Source organism: Eschrichtius robustus, chromosome 5 (assembly GCF_028021215.1).
Source record: "Eschrichtius robustus isolate mEscRob2 chromosome 5, mEscRob2.pri, whole genome shotgun sequence".
In the NCBI taxonomy this organism is placed as follows: Eukaryota; Metazoa; Chordata; class Mammalia; order Artiodactyla; family Eschrichtiidae; genus Eschrichtius; species Eschrichtius robustus.
The window spans coordinates 6,954,756-6,967,346 of record NC_090828.1 but is presented as its reverse complement, the minus strand read 5'-3'; the positions used below and the strand labels follow the sequence as shown (position 1 = coordinate 6,967,346).

Sequence of the window (12,591 nt, the reverse complement as noted above, 5' to 3'; positions counted from 1 at the left end):
ACAGGGCATCTTCCCGTCCTTCCTTGTCACGCCTTCCCTGAGGGGCCCCTGTGCCAGGTCTCGGGGGAAGTGGGGGAGGAGTTTTCTTTCTGCACAGTGTGGTGGGGATCCCTGGCCTGGGAACCCCGGGCTCCCCTGTGGGCTCGAGCTGTGCACATCCTCTTGGAATTTAGCGGGCAGCCGCGGCAGGGTTCCCGGTCTACCTTCCCAGGTTGCGTGAGGTACTGATTGATCACATTGGACATGCTTTGTAAGTGGTAATCCCTACTGTCACTGCTATTGTTGAGTCACCATGATGTGATGGCCGAGCCTCCTGAATACTCAGGAGATGCGCCTCCCGCTTGCTTGCTGGTCCTACACACTTCCTCAGCTCAAAGGGCGTCAAAGTGCACGGGATACTCCTAGATCTTGGTCTTACATGGGTGACGTAAAAAAGACACGATAAAATGACCTCTCTGTTCATTTCTCCCTCAGGCGCTCGACGACTGAGACAGAGTTAGACTCACAGTGTGTTAGGGTGACCAACCATCCTGGGTCAACCAGGACCAAGGACGCAGGACTTTCAGTGCTAAAACGGGGCCAGTCCCAGGCAGACCAGGATGGTTGGTCACCCTAAGTGCCATATACCACGTTCCTCCCCCTTCCCTCTTATCCATCATAGAGAAGGCTCAGGGATTTGATGCATACATACTAAAAAATTCTAGATTTTTCTTGATGCTAATATACATGCTTACTTTATGGCTTTGTTTTTATGTTGGTTTAGTTCCTATGCCTTTAAGTCTCTGTAGGACCTGGCGTTATTTGTTTAGCGTGTTGTATGTAGTGTCAATACAGTATTCCACAGAGCAGCAGGATTGAGAAGGTATCATTTGATACTTAGATCCTAATTATTTCTCAAAGTTTTATGAATCCTAACATCGAAGCCCCTAATTCTTGAAAGAAGCTGTTGAATTTCTCAAGCAAGACGTTAAGAACTTTCTATAGGCCGAGCACTGTGCTGAGTGCTTCACACAAACTGTTTTTCTGATTCTCAAATTTGATTTTAATGGAGATTAAAAATCATCTTCTTAATCATCACAACAACCATATAAGTTAGATGCAATTATCATTCTCATTTTGCTGATGGGGAAATTGAGGCTTAGAGGAGCTCAGTAATTACCCCACAGCAGACAGCTAAGCTGGGATATGAACCCAAGTGGTCTGGCCCCAGAGCCCACCTTCCTATCCACCATGCTACACCCACAAGTCAACCCTGTGCTGCCTCCAGGTGGCTTCTAGCTTGGACACCCGAAGGAGATGCTCATTAAATAAGATAGAGAAGGTTGGAAGGGAGTGTATTTGGGGAAAGAGAGCACATGGTGAGTTTTGGGACACTGGGAGATTGTGTGCCTTGGAAGGATACCCACGGATGTGCCCTGAGCTCAGCAGAGAGGAGGGGTCTCCCAGGAGGTGCAGTTTTAGGAGACCGGCTCATGGGTAGAGTTGACACAGAGCAGGTTATTGGTGAATGGAAGTGGCCTGAGGACAGAACAGAAATCTCAGCCTTAAAGCCGAGCCTGAGAGGTACACTCAAATGGCCATTAGGGAAGACCAACCACGTGCCCTGGAAGGCACCATGCAGGACTCCACACCGAGTCACCCTCCCCTGTCCCCCCTTTGCAGTGGAACAAGTGGCCAACGTGGTTCTCTACTCGAGTGATTATTACATCAAGCCGGTGGCCATGGATGAAACACAGTGAGTAGTGGGTTGGGTTTCTATTTCCTGGGTCGCTCCAGCTTCTTTGTCAAGTTCCCATTTTGGTCATCGCTGAAGAAGGAAGTAGAACGGTCAGCTAGCTCCCCAGCTTTCCACTTCCTTCCCCTGTTCTCACTTCAAGGACTGCAAAGAAAGTTAGCATCTTGATCCTGTGCTCACTAACAAGAATTCCGAGAGCTGGGTCAAGCTAAGGAATGATGGAGAGGAGAGAAATAAAGGCTAAACATCACAGTGGGAATGTCTAGAACTTTCTATTGATCCTTGAATAAGTGGGTAGGAATTTGATACTGTTTCTGCCCCCAGAGCAGAAAATCAAATGACCTGTCAGCCCAGTCGAGGGTTTCCTATCTTTTGATCTTCTCCACAACTTGAAAATCTGATACCAATGACAACTGGATTAGGATGATATATCAGTTCTCAGCCACTTGTTGTTAGTGACTTTTCTCCCTTCATTTGAATAAAAAACAAATGGGAGGATTTCCCAAGTGGTCCAGTGGCTAAGACTCCATGCTCCCATTGCAGGGGGCCCGGGTTTGATCCCTGGTCAGGGAACTAGATCCCACACGCTGCAACTAAAGATCCTGCGTGCCCCAACTAAGTCCCAGCGCAGCCAAATAAATTAAAAAAAAAAAAAAGATATTAAAAACAAATGGGAATCCTGTGATGGCTTCTTCATGGTGGAGCGAGAGATCTAACCAGTTTTGCTTTGTGCTAGGCAGTCAGGTTCATGAAGCACACAGGCTTCTGGGGGTTATGCCTTCCCCCAGAGAGGATTGCCTGGGAAGGTGTTTTTTCTAAGCATTGTTGTATGCAAAAAATATTATCACGGTTAGAGGAAGGGGGGTTCGGGGAGGGGGGGTGAGGAAAGACAGCTGATTCAGCAAGATAACATTGCATGATATTTAAAAGGCGACTTCAGGATAAACTGTTACTTAAAGCAGATCCTGACCTAAGTTTACTTTTATAGGTCTAGAGAGGAGAGAGGAAGGAAAGAACCGTAACTCACTGACTGTCTCCTTGGGGCCAGGCCTGGGGTCTGTTCTACCTTTTAGGCTGTGTCCTTGCACATCCTTGTGTCCTGGGCGTCTTCCTGGCTTACCTTTTGGCATGTGCCCAACAATGATGGGAGAAACTGGTCTCCGGCTGAGTTTTCCCCTAATATACCGCATTACCTGGTCCTCTTTACGGCTCTTGGATACATTTTGCATCAAGGACTCCCAGAAAACTGGGAACCATCCTCTGATACACTCAGGAGGGTGGGAGGCAGGGAGATTGAAAGTGGGGCTTCTGGAGCCCTGGTGGGCAGGCCTCCTGGGAACCAGGTCAGACCTGACCCCCAAGCTGCTGCCCACCATCCAGTCCCAATCCCGAAGTCGCTGGGAAGTGGCCGGGCAGGACTTTGGCCCCAGGCCTTGGCATAGGCCTTCGGCAAGGGCTGCTGCAGGAAAGGCCATCGTCCAAGCCCCATCCCGGGGGCCCCTTCCTACTACAGCTACCTTTCCAGTGTAATTTCCGCTTCTGTCACTCTGCTGCCCAAACTAAGCTCATTAAGAGAAGTTCTACCAGGGCCCAGATGCAGGGATGTGGGCCACCTCGGGCTCAAGCAGGGCTCTGTAAAGGGCATGCCCAGGAGCCTCCTGTGTGCACTTGGAGGCCAGAGAAGACACAGCTGCCTTCAACTCCCCAGGGAGATGGAGGAGCGGAGCCATTCCGAGGGTGGCAGTGGGACCCCCCCCGTGTGTTACGGAGCAGGCTGGGGAAGGGGCCCAAGGCTGGCTCCTGGGCAGTGTTTTCAGGGCCCTGCCTTCTCCTGGCTGGGCACGAGGACAGAGGGTGTGCCAGGAGCACGGACACGGCTCGCCTGGGCTCTGGGGTCAGAGAGGGCAGGCGGCTGTTGGCACAGGCCAGGGGTCAGCACGTGGGTGAGTGGCGGAGCCAGCTCTCCAGCCTCAGATGCGGTTCGGTGAGCCGGGATGCTGCCCGACGGGGGACACCGCGCTGCTCTGCCCCAGCTGCGCCCAGGCCCACAGAGCCGCCCGGTCCGTACAGCTCACAGTGGGGGACCCGGCCCTTCCCGCGCCCCTCCTCCCTGGGCACACGCTGATCCTCCCGACGGTGACGACTCCCAGCCTGGGCTTGCTGCTGGCACTGGCCACTTGGCCCTGCAGCCCACTGCGTGGCTCACGAGGTCTCAGGAGGAGACTGGGTGTGGTCCCTGATTCTTGGGCCAGTCTCACTTCACCCCACAACACATGCTAGAAATTCAGCAATCAGAACAGGCTGAGGGACTTGAGAAACGTTCTAACGTTGCTGCCAGCCTGTCTTGAGACGTCAGTAATGCTGCTCTTCTCACAAGGCAAAGGCACAGGCACCTGGACTGTCTTTCCCATGAGTCGCAGGGAACGTGGGTTCTAGAAAATGCTTGATGGCACACAGGGTCTCGTGGGGGCGATGGTGGCTTCAAGGCTGTAAGAGCAGTCAGCTAAATCTGCTCTCTGTGTTTCTTCCTGCAGGGAAAAAGTGCCGCCAAACAGCACCCTGACCACGACGCTGACCCTGGTGCCCTTGCTGGCTAACAACCGCGAGAGGAGGGGCATCGCCCTGGACGGGAAAATCAAGCACGAAGACACGAACCTTGCCTCTAGCACCATGTGAGCCCCGAGACTCAGCGCTGGCGTGGCGCTGGTCTACGCCCCCTCCTCGTCCCAGCCCTGGGCTCACGGCGTGCACACGCAGCCTGGTGGCAAAGCACATGCTCGGGGCCCCAAGCAGGGACCCCACTCCCACCCCTGGTGTGGCACAGCGGTGACCGCTCTGGGCCTCGTGCTGAGCCCCAACCCCCCTGCTTGCTGTCTGGGCCACCCTGGGCAGGTAACTGGAGCCGTCTTGAGAAACTCAGTTTCCCCCGTCTGTAGAGAGTGGGGGCGGCAGCTCCTCAGAGAGAGGTCTTGAGGGTTACGTTGAGACAGTGCGTGTAAAATGTGGTGCCTGGCACACAGTAAGGGCGCCAGGAATGTCAGCTGTTACCTTCACAAATATCATTAGCTAGTGTAGAGCCCTGAGCATAGGAACTGAGTGCCCCAGCTGGCTCCACGAGTGATGGAAATGTCGTTTATGCGTTTCCATCAGGAAAGGTAAAGAACGGGAGGTCCTGAGGGCTACAGAGGTCAGTTCAATTTAAATGAAAATAAGCACTGATATGCTGACCCCGCTCAGAGAACCACAGCCGAACTGAGCCAGCAGATCCAGTAAGAACTAGAACGAAGCTTCTATGTCAAATAGCCCTGCCGTTCCTCACCATCCTCCGGGGCTCCCATTCCCAGCGGCGTGTCTGCTGCTGAGCCCTGAGGGTTTGGGGTAGGAGGTGCCAGCCAGGCTCGGGCCCTTCGCTGCCATCTCCCCCTCCACCCCTGTGTGATCCAAGGCCCCAGCGATCACCTCCAGGTGATGCCACCGGGAAGAGCTCTCGCGTTTGCCCTCCCTGACCCCGTAGCTCCGAGACGAGCAGCGTGGTCAGCGAACATTGGGCAGAAAGCAGGATCTTGGGAGTCAAAGGATTTTCTGAGGACGATTTGCCAGTTGGTGTGTTAGATTCTAAAGCACATCTGTGATGCTCTGGGAGAGAGCCGAGCAGGGAGATTGATGCCCTAGATCCGCGAACTCGAGGGCAAAGGAATCGCGACATCCACAGCGGCGCACTGCGTTTGTAAAGATCTTTTGTGGTTCACGGAGTATTTTATAAACATGCCAGTCTCTCCATGCTTTTGTGAGGAAGGTGAATTTATACTCATTTCACAGATAAGGAAGTTGAGGTTCCACCAGAATGAGAGGTTCAGCCAAGGTCACCGGGTCAGTTAATGGCAGAGCAAAGCCCACCCCGAATCCCGAGCCCCCCTTTCACCCAGCGTCAGGGCTGCCTTCCAGCGCCCCAGACAGTGAGGACACAGCAGAGCGTGGATGACGCAGTGGGGAGAGGTGGGGTTGATTCATCCGGTCTTTGCTTCCCGCTTCTCCCCTCCCTGCATTCTTCTGTTTTTCTTTTCTGTTTGAGCAGCATAAAGGAGGGCATAGACAAGACCATCATGGGGATCCTGGTGTCTTACCAGATCAAGGTGCAGCTCACGGTGTCAGGGTGAGTGTCCAACTCCAGTGCTCTGCCTGCTCTATCTTGGCCATCAGTAGCCTGAATGGTTTCATTCCTGAGTGACTGGGAGACAGAAAGCAAGGAAAGCCCACAAATTCTATCGATTACATAGCAGAGTTTTAGAGAGACTCTATTTGTCTAGTTTCACAATTCTGTCTGATATAACATTACGGGGGAAAAGGTAGAAAAGCAGACTACGAAACACGGGCACTGTTGGTACCACTTGGCGAAAATGGGGGTGCCCGTGCTCACGTGTGGAAGCTGATATAAAACAGGAGAATCAGTTGAGCGTTTGATTGGACTTCGGAAAGGACTGGCGGCTGTGAAATGAACTCGCAGTGCATCCGGGTTCACCTGCCTCTCAGCAGGCATCCATCCATGACGGGAAGGCCCTGCCTTTCCTCCCCAACGAGCAATCACAGGACTGGGGAGTCTCCTTTTCATACAAGAGCACGACTATCTCAGAGTTCTGAGGAAATGGTTTTCCATCTTTTTTGAAATCAATTTCTTTCCATTTAAAAATCTTATCAGAGGGAAAAACTCAACTTCTCATTTTCCTTTTCAAATTCCATTGCCAGAGGCTCTGGCCTTTTACCTTGATCAGCCTCCGGTAGTTCAGCCATCAAAGCAAATCCATGTGTATATTCCATAGGGCTCAGTAGGTGAAGAGTTCCCCAAATTTTGGTTGGGGCAACAAAGTAGAACGTGGTTTGATTCTGCAAATTTCGTTAACACAGTGTGTGTAGCTGTGTTTTTCAAAGTGTATAGTGTTTTCTTTCATCTTCTCTGAGAGGATCTAAAACAGGGTCGAGTGTAGCAGTCAAGGTAAGTGATTAGCAGGTAGTTCACAGTGACCTTTGTGGCCCAGAGAGAAATTCTGGACCGAGGTTTATTCTTGAACATTAGGGCTTGAACCTACGTAATTCCTCTTTTTAACTAACCCACTTGAGAAAGAGATGAAATCACAAGTAGAGAGGAGTAGCTGAGTTGGCTATTAGGGGTGCGAAGATCCTGAAAGCTGTGAGTGAGGAACATGACGGGGACATGTCCAGCCTCTGAATAATGGCAAGTAAGGCTGTGTTACCACTGTGGAGAGTCACCACAGCCCTGTTTGCTTTTGTGTTTCCTAGCCTTCTGGGAGAGCTCACCTCCAGGTAAACCTCTTCATCTTCCTTCTCTGCTTGATCCCAAGATCTCAAAGGGGACAAACCGGGGCTTCAAAACAGTGACAGTGAGGTCTGGTTTCCCGGCTGTCATGCTCAGAGGTCTTAGGAGATGTTGCCCCTAACACCCTGCAGAACTTGGCTGATAGGTGTGAGGCTGGGGGAGTTCCTCTGAGAGCGTAGCTGGGCCTGCACCTGGGCGAGGACACACACTCAGAAAACTGGCACACTCCTTGCAGCTGCCCGTGTGTGTGTGTGGGCGGGGAGGGGTAAAATATACATAGCGTGAAGTTTACCATTTTACCCTTTTGAAAGTGTACAGTTCCGTGGCATCAGGGACATTCACAGTGTTGTGCCACTGTCACCACTCTCTAGCTCCTGTCCACTTTTTCCCATCCCAAAAGGAAACCCCTTACCTATTGTGCCATCTCTCCCATTCTCCCCTCTCCCTCATCCCTGGCAACCACTAATCTGCTTTCTAGCTCTGTAGATTTGCCTAATCTGGACATGTTATATGAATGGAATCAGGCAATATTTGTCCTTTTGTGGCTGGCTTCTTCCCTTGACATCATGTCTGCAAGGTCCATGTTGTAGCACGCGTCAGCACTTCATTCCTTCTTATGGCCGAGAAATACTCCATGGTATGGATGGACCACGTTTTGGTTGGTGGACATTTGGGTTGTTTCCACCTGTGGGCGATTGTGATTAGTGACAGCAGCCATTTAAATCATGCACAAAGAGGCAGCAGGTAAGACAAGTCTGAGGCAGGCACTGACCTTACATATTCCTTCACCGACTCTTATCACCTCCCCTCACATGGAGCCCAGGCTGTGCCTTCTCTCCTAGACCTCAGCCACATTTGGGTCCGCCAGGAGCGCCTTAGCAGCAGAAGTGCTTTGACCGAAGCAGTAACCAACCCCAGGGCGGGAGGTGATGGGTCCTGGGTGAAGCAAGGAGTAACCCTTGTTTCCCCCACCCCTTTCCATTCTTCCTGTGCCTAGATTTCCCTTCCACCCCTTCCTGACTCCTTGCCTTCCTTTTTTAAAAATTAATTTATTTATTTATTTATTTATTTATTTATTTATTTATTTTCGGCTGCATTGGGTCTTCGTTGCGGTGCGCGGGCTTCTCACTGCGGTGGCTTCTCTTGTTGCAGAGCACCGGCTCTAGGCGTGTGGGCTTCAGTAGTTGTAGCACGCGGGCTCAGCAGTTGTGGCGCACGGGCTTAGTTGCTCTGTGGCATGTGGGTTCTTCCCCGACCAGGGCTCGAACCCTGCACTGGCAGGCGGATTCTTAACCAATGCACCACCAGGGAAGCCCCGTTGCCTTCCTTTTTTAATACAAATTCCAAGTCGCCTCAAAGCCCTTTAGCGTCTGGAATTGGGTGGACCCTGCTCATCCCTGTCCTGCTCTCTGCAGAGGGACCGTGTGCGGCCTTACAGAGATTTAACACGTAAAAAGTAGTTACGTTTTTGCAAAGGATATTTTTCAAAACTATCCTTATTCTCCAGGATTTCACCTCTTCTCTACCCATAATATCATGTCCCTGAAACTAATAACCAGGAGGAAGGGGGACCTAAAAATCCTAGCCGCCTCAGCCTCTCGCAAGTGGAGTTTCTAGACCACATTCCAGGGAATACATTTAAAATTCCTTCTTGACCACTTCCTGATTTCTGGTTTGTTTTGTTTTGACTCTCACTGAGTCCTCTTTCAGCTGGGGCCCAGGGATCTTTCGCGAAGCTCTGCAACCCCAGCTCCCAGCTCTTTTGTGAATCTCTGCAACCCCAGCTCCCAGCTCTTCTGTGAATCTCTGCAACCCCAGCTCCCAGCTCTTGGCTGTGCATTTACAGTTGTGTGCATGTTCTCACCACTCTGCATCCTTTTTTTTTTCTAGTGAAGTGGCGACTGAGGTGCCATTCCGCCTCATGCACCCCCAGCCTGAGGACCCAGGTCAGTCACGCATTATCTTGGCTTTCTCTAATCCTTTCCCGCTCACAGATTTATTACGTACTCACTGCTAGTCTTCCTTGACCGCATCTCTGAGCACAGGCAGGGCCAGGTGGCCGAGGTTCCAGGTCACCTTCAAGTGCCTGTGCCCCCCCTTCCAGAAATGAGTGCTCGGCTGCTAGGTCATGGGCCAGGTGGCTTGTCCACTTCCGGTGAGTGTGTGGAGGATGTAGCATCCCTGCTTGGATGCGGGCTGTCTCGTTTGGTTTTATCAGGAATGATTTAAAAGCTGAAGCTTTGCTGTGAACAGACGTGGATTCTTTTTTTTTTTTTTTTTCTTTAGTGTTTTTGTCCTTGTGATGAGAAGTCTTAGGATCTACTCTCTCTTTTTTTAAAAAAAAATTTTTATTTATTTATTTATTTGGCTGCGCCTGGTCTTTGCTGCGGCGTGTGGGATCTTTTAGTTGCGGCATGCATGCGGGATCTAGTTCCCTGACCAGGTGATCGAACCCGGGCCACCTGCTTTGGGAGTGCGGAGTCTTAACCGCTGGACCACCAGGGAAGTCCCCAGACCTGGACTTAGATTTAAAGAAAATTTGAGTGAAAAGTAAATTTGACAAACTGAGGCTTTTGCATTTCATTTGGAAGCATTAATAGGAATTTAGAAGATGATGAGTATTTCTGACAATGGCAGTTATGATGAGAATACAGAAAATACTAGAAAAGAGGGTCAGGCTGGGTTCCTAATACCCTGGCTCCTTTGAATTGTAAATCCGTTGGCTCTTGTATGGATGTTAAAAGTAAATTAAGCAATGGTTGTGCAGCTCTGTGAGCAAACTAAAACCCATGGGCCTGTACATGTAAATAGGTAAATTGTATGATATGTAAATTAGATTTTTTTTTAAAAAATAAATTTATTTATTGATTTATATTTACTTTTGGCTGCATTGGGTCTTCTTGCTGCACACGGGCTTTCTCTAGTTGTGGCGAGCAGGGGCTGCTCTTCGTTGCGGTGTGCGGGCTTCTCATTGCGGTGGCTTCTCTTGTTGTGGAGCACGGGCTCCAGGAGTGCGGGCTTCAGTAGTTGTGGCACGCGGGCTCAGCAGTTGTGGCTCGTGGGCTCTAGAGTGCAGGCTCAGTAGTTGTGGCGCACGGGCTTAGTTGCTCCGTGGCATGTGGGATCTTCCCCGACCAGGGCTCGAACCCGTGTCCGCTGCATTGACAGGCAGATTCTTAACCACTGCGCAGCAAGGGATAAATGAAGCAGCAAAAATAATGTAGGTGCAATCTCAGAAATTCTGAGGAAAAATTCTCCGCTGTGTGTTAAGGTGGCTTAGTTGGCAGGAAAGAAAAATGGACCTGTCTGGATGAGAACCCCCCCGAGTTATAGTAATTAAGAACATTTTAAGTAAAAGTGGTGTAAACAAGCAGGGTTTTTTTTCTTATATTTTATAAAGAGCTTTTCTATGTTGATAATGAAGTGGCATTTAAACATTAGAATGAGCCCCGTATTCATTTTGGCTTTGTCTCAAAACTATTTTGTCTCAAAGTATCTCTTCCAAATATTTTAGATTCAAATAGTCAAAACTTTTGGAAGTTTGCCAAAAACTTCCCTTGGGGGAAAAATACAGTCTAACCATATTTTTTTTTATTCATTTATGCTTGTATCATTAAAATACTATTTTTAACTATGTGAGATTGAGACACATTCTGGTCCCTTTCAAGGACATTCTAAAAGGCTATTTTAAAACTATGACCGGAGAAGATGTCATAGTTTGTGTCAGATCATTTTCTGGCCCTGTGAACAGACTTTATGACTTCACTTGGGGGAAGTGGAGTTATTCCTTTTCTGGGTATGACATTTTCATGTTCCAGTCATTATGGCCCTCACAGTGAACACATCATAACATCAAGGCTAAACCAAGGCTCCAGTTGTTGCGAGCCGGGGCTACTCTTCGTGGTGGTGTGAGGGCTTCTCATTGCGTTGGCTTCTCTTGTTGCGGAGCACAGGCTCTACGTGCACAGGCTTCAGTAGTTGTGGCACGCGGGCTCAGTAGTTGTGGCTCATGGGCTCTAGAGCGCAGGCTCAGTAGTGGCTCACGGGCTTAGTTGCTCCGTGGCATGTGGGATCTTCCCGGACCAGGGCTCGAACCCTTGTCCCCTGCATTGGCAGGCGGATTCTTAACCACTGCGCCACCAGAGAAGTCCCATCCCGGATGGTTCTTGCCCAGGGTCATTTTGATGAGTCAGCCTCTCTGTAGGTCCCCTGTGGTTAGCAGCCCACACAGACACTTCCCTCCTGGTACTGCCTTCCAGATGGGCACAAGAGATAAGGGCAGTGGCTCAGCCCCACCACAAGCTCCCCCAAACCCTCTGGAGCTGTGCAGCCTCACTTAGCTCTTCCTGGCTCACCATGGTGGGTGGTGAGGCGATTGCACTAGGACTTTACTAGGTGGGCAGCAGAAAGCTGAAAACAAGAACAAAAACAAGGGGCTTCCCTGGTGGCGCAGTGGTTAGAAATCCGCCTGCCAGTGCAGGGGACACGGGTTTGATCCCTGGTCCGGGAAGGTCCCACATGCCGCGGAGCAACTAAGCCCGTGCGCCACAACTACTGAGCCTGCGCTCTAGAGCCCAGGCTCCGCAACAAGAGAAGCCACCGCCGTGAGAAGCCTGCGCCCCACGACGAAGAGTAGCCCCTGCTCACCGCAACTAGAGAAAGCCCGTGTGTAGCACCAAAGACGCAACGCTGCCAAATAAATAAATAAGAAAAAATAATTTAAAAAAACAAAAACAAAAAGCAGACAACCTCACAAAGAATTAGCAATAACCCTGGGTCTGCAAAATATATGTGAAAATCTAACCCACTCCCCGCACCCGCCCCCCACCCCAAGATCAATGTGTTAAGAGAGAAATCAAACTCCCTGAGGGGCCAGGGAGTGGTTCTCAAGCTTTAGTCACCCCCTCCCCCCAGCCTCTGGAGTACTGGTTCAATGTCAAGTCCCAGGACTCACCCCTAGAGAGCCGGACGTGGAAGTCGGGCCTGGAGTGTGGGTCGTAACAGCTCCTGGGACTCTGATCTGGACAGGGTCCAAAGGGCACATAGGGAGAAAGGCTTAGAAGGGAGAAGCACAACATCAGAGGGGCTGAGGCTAATCAGGGAAAGGGTCCTAGAGGCGAGGTTGTGGCTGATTCCGTCTGGGGAGGTGAAGGTTGTGGTGGCAACTTCTAGAGGAAGCGATGGTTAAAAATGCAGGGAGAAAGGCCCTCCGAGCGGGAAATGGCAGAGAAGCAGGAATTACACGCAATTCTCATGAAATGCGTATATCTAGGCCTTTTATTCCTCCACCTATAAAGTGACCTAACAAAGGAAGAAAATTTCCAGTAGACGGGATTTATGCTAATAGATCTCTCTCCTTTCTTCCACGCTCACAGATAAGACCAAGAAAAGGTGAGCACTGCTTGGCGTTATCGGTTCTGTGACCTCCTCCTCCACAGCCCTAATATGACCCCTCACAGTTGTTTTTGTTTTTTCTTTTTTTGCAATGCAAGTGCCTGACTTAAGCTTTGACTGCCGAGGCATC

At 50.5% G+C, this 12,591-nt stretch overlaps 1 protein-coding gene across 1 annotated transcript in view; it reads left to right on the top strand.

Annotated features, from left to right (window-relative positions):
- Window positions 1-12,591, top strand: part of SAG (S-antigen visual arrestin) — a 30,114-nt gene that overhangs the window by 16,443 nt on the left and 1,080 nt on the right. Inside the window, exons 9-14 of the mRNA XM_068543725.1 lie at window positions 1,663-1,735; window positions 4,270-4,407; window positions 5,811-5,888; window positions 7,031-7,054; window positions 8,958-9,013; window positions 12,443-12,458. Coding sequence (XP_068399826.1) covers window positions 1,663-1,735; window positions 4,270-4,407; window positions 5,811-5,888; window positions 7,031-7,054; window positions 8,958-9,013; window positions 12,443-12,458 — 385 coding nt within the window. The remainder of the gene's footprint in view (window positions 1-1,662; window positions 1,736-4,269; window positions 4,408-5,810; window positions 5,889-7,030; window positions 7,055-8,957; window positions 9,014-12,442; window positions 12,459-12,591) is intronic.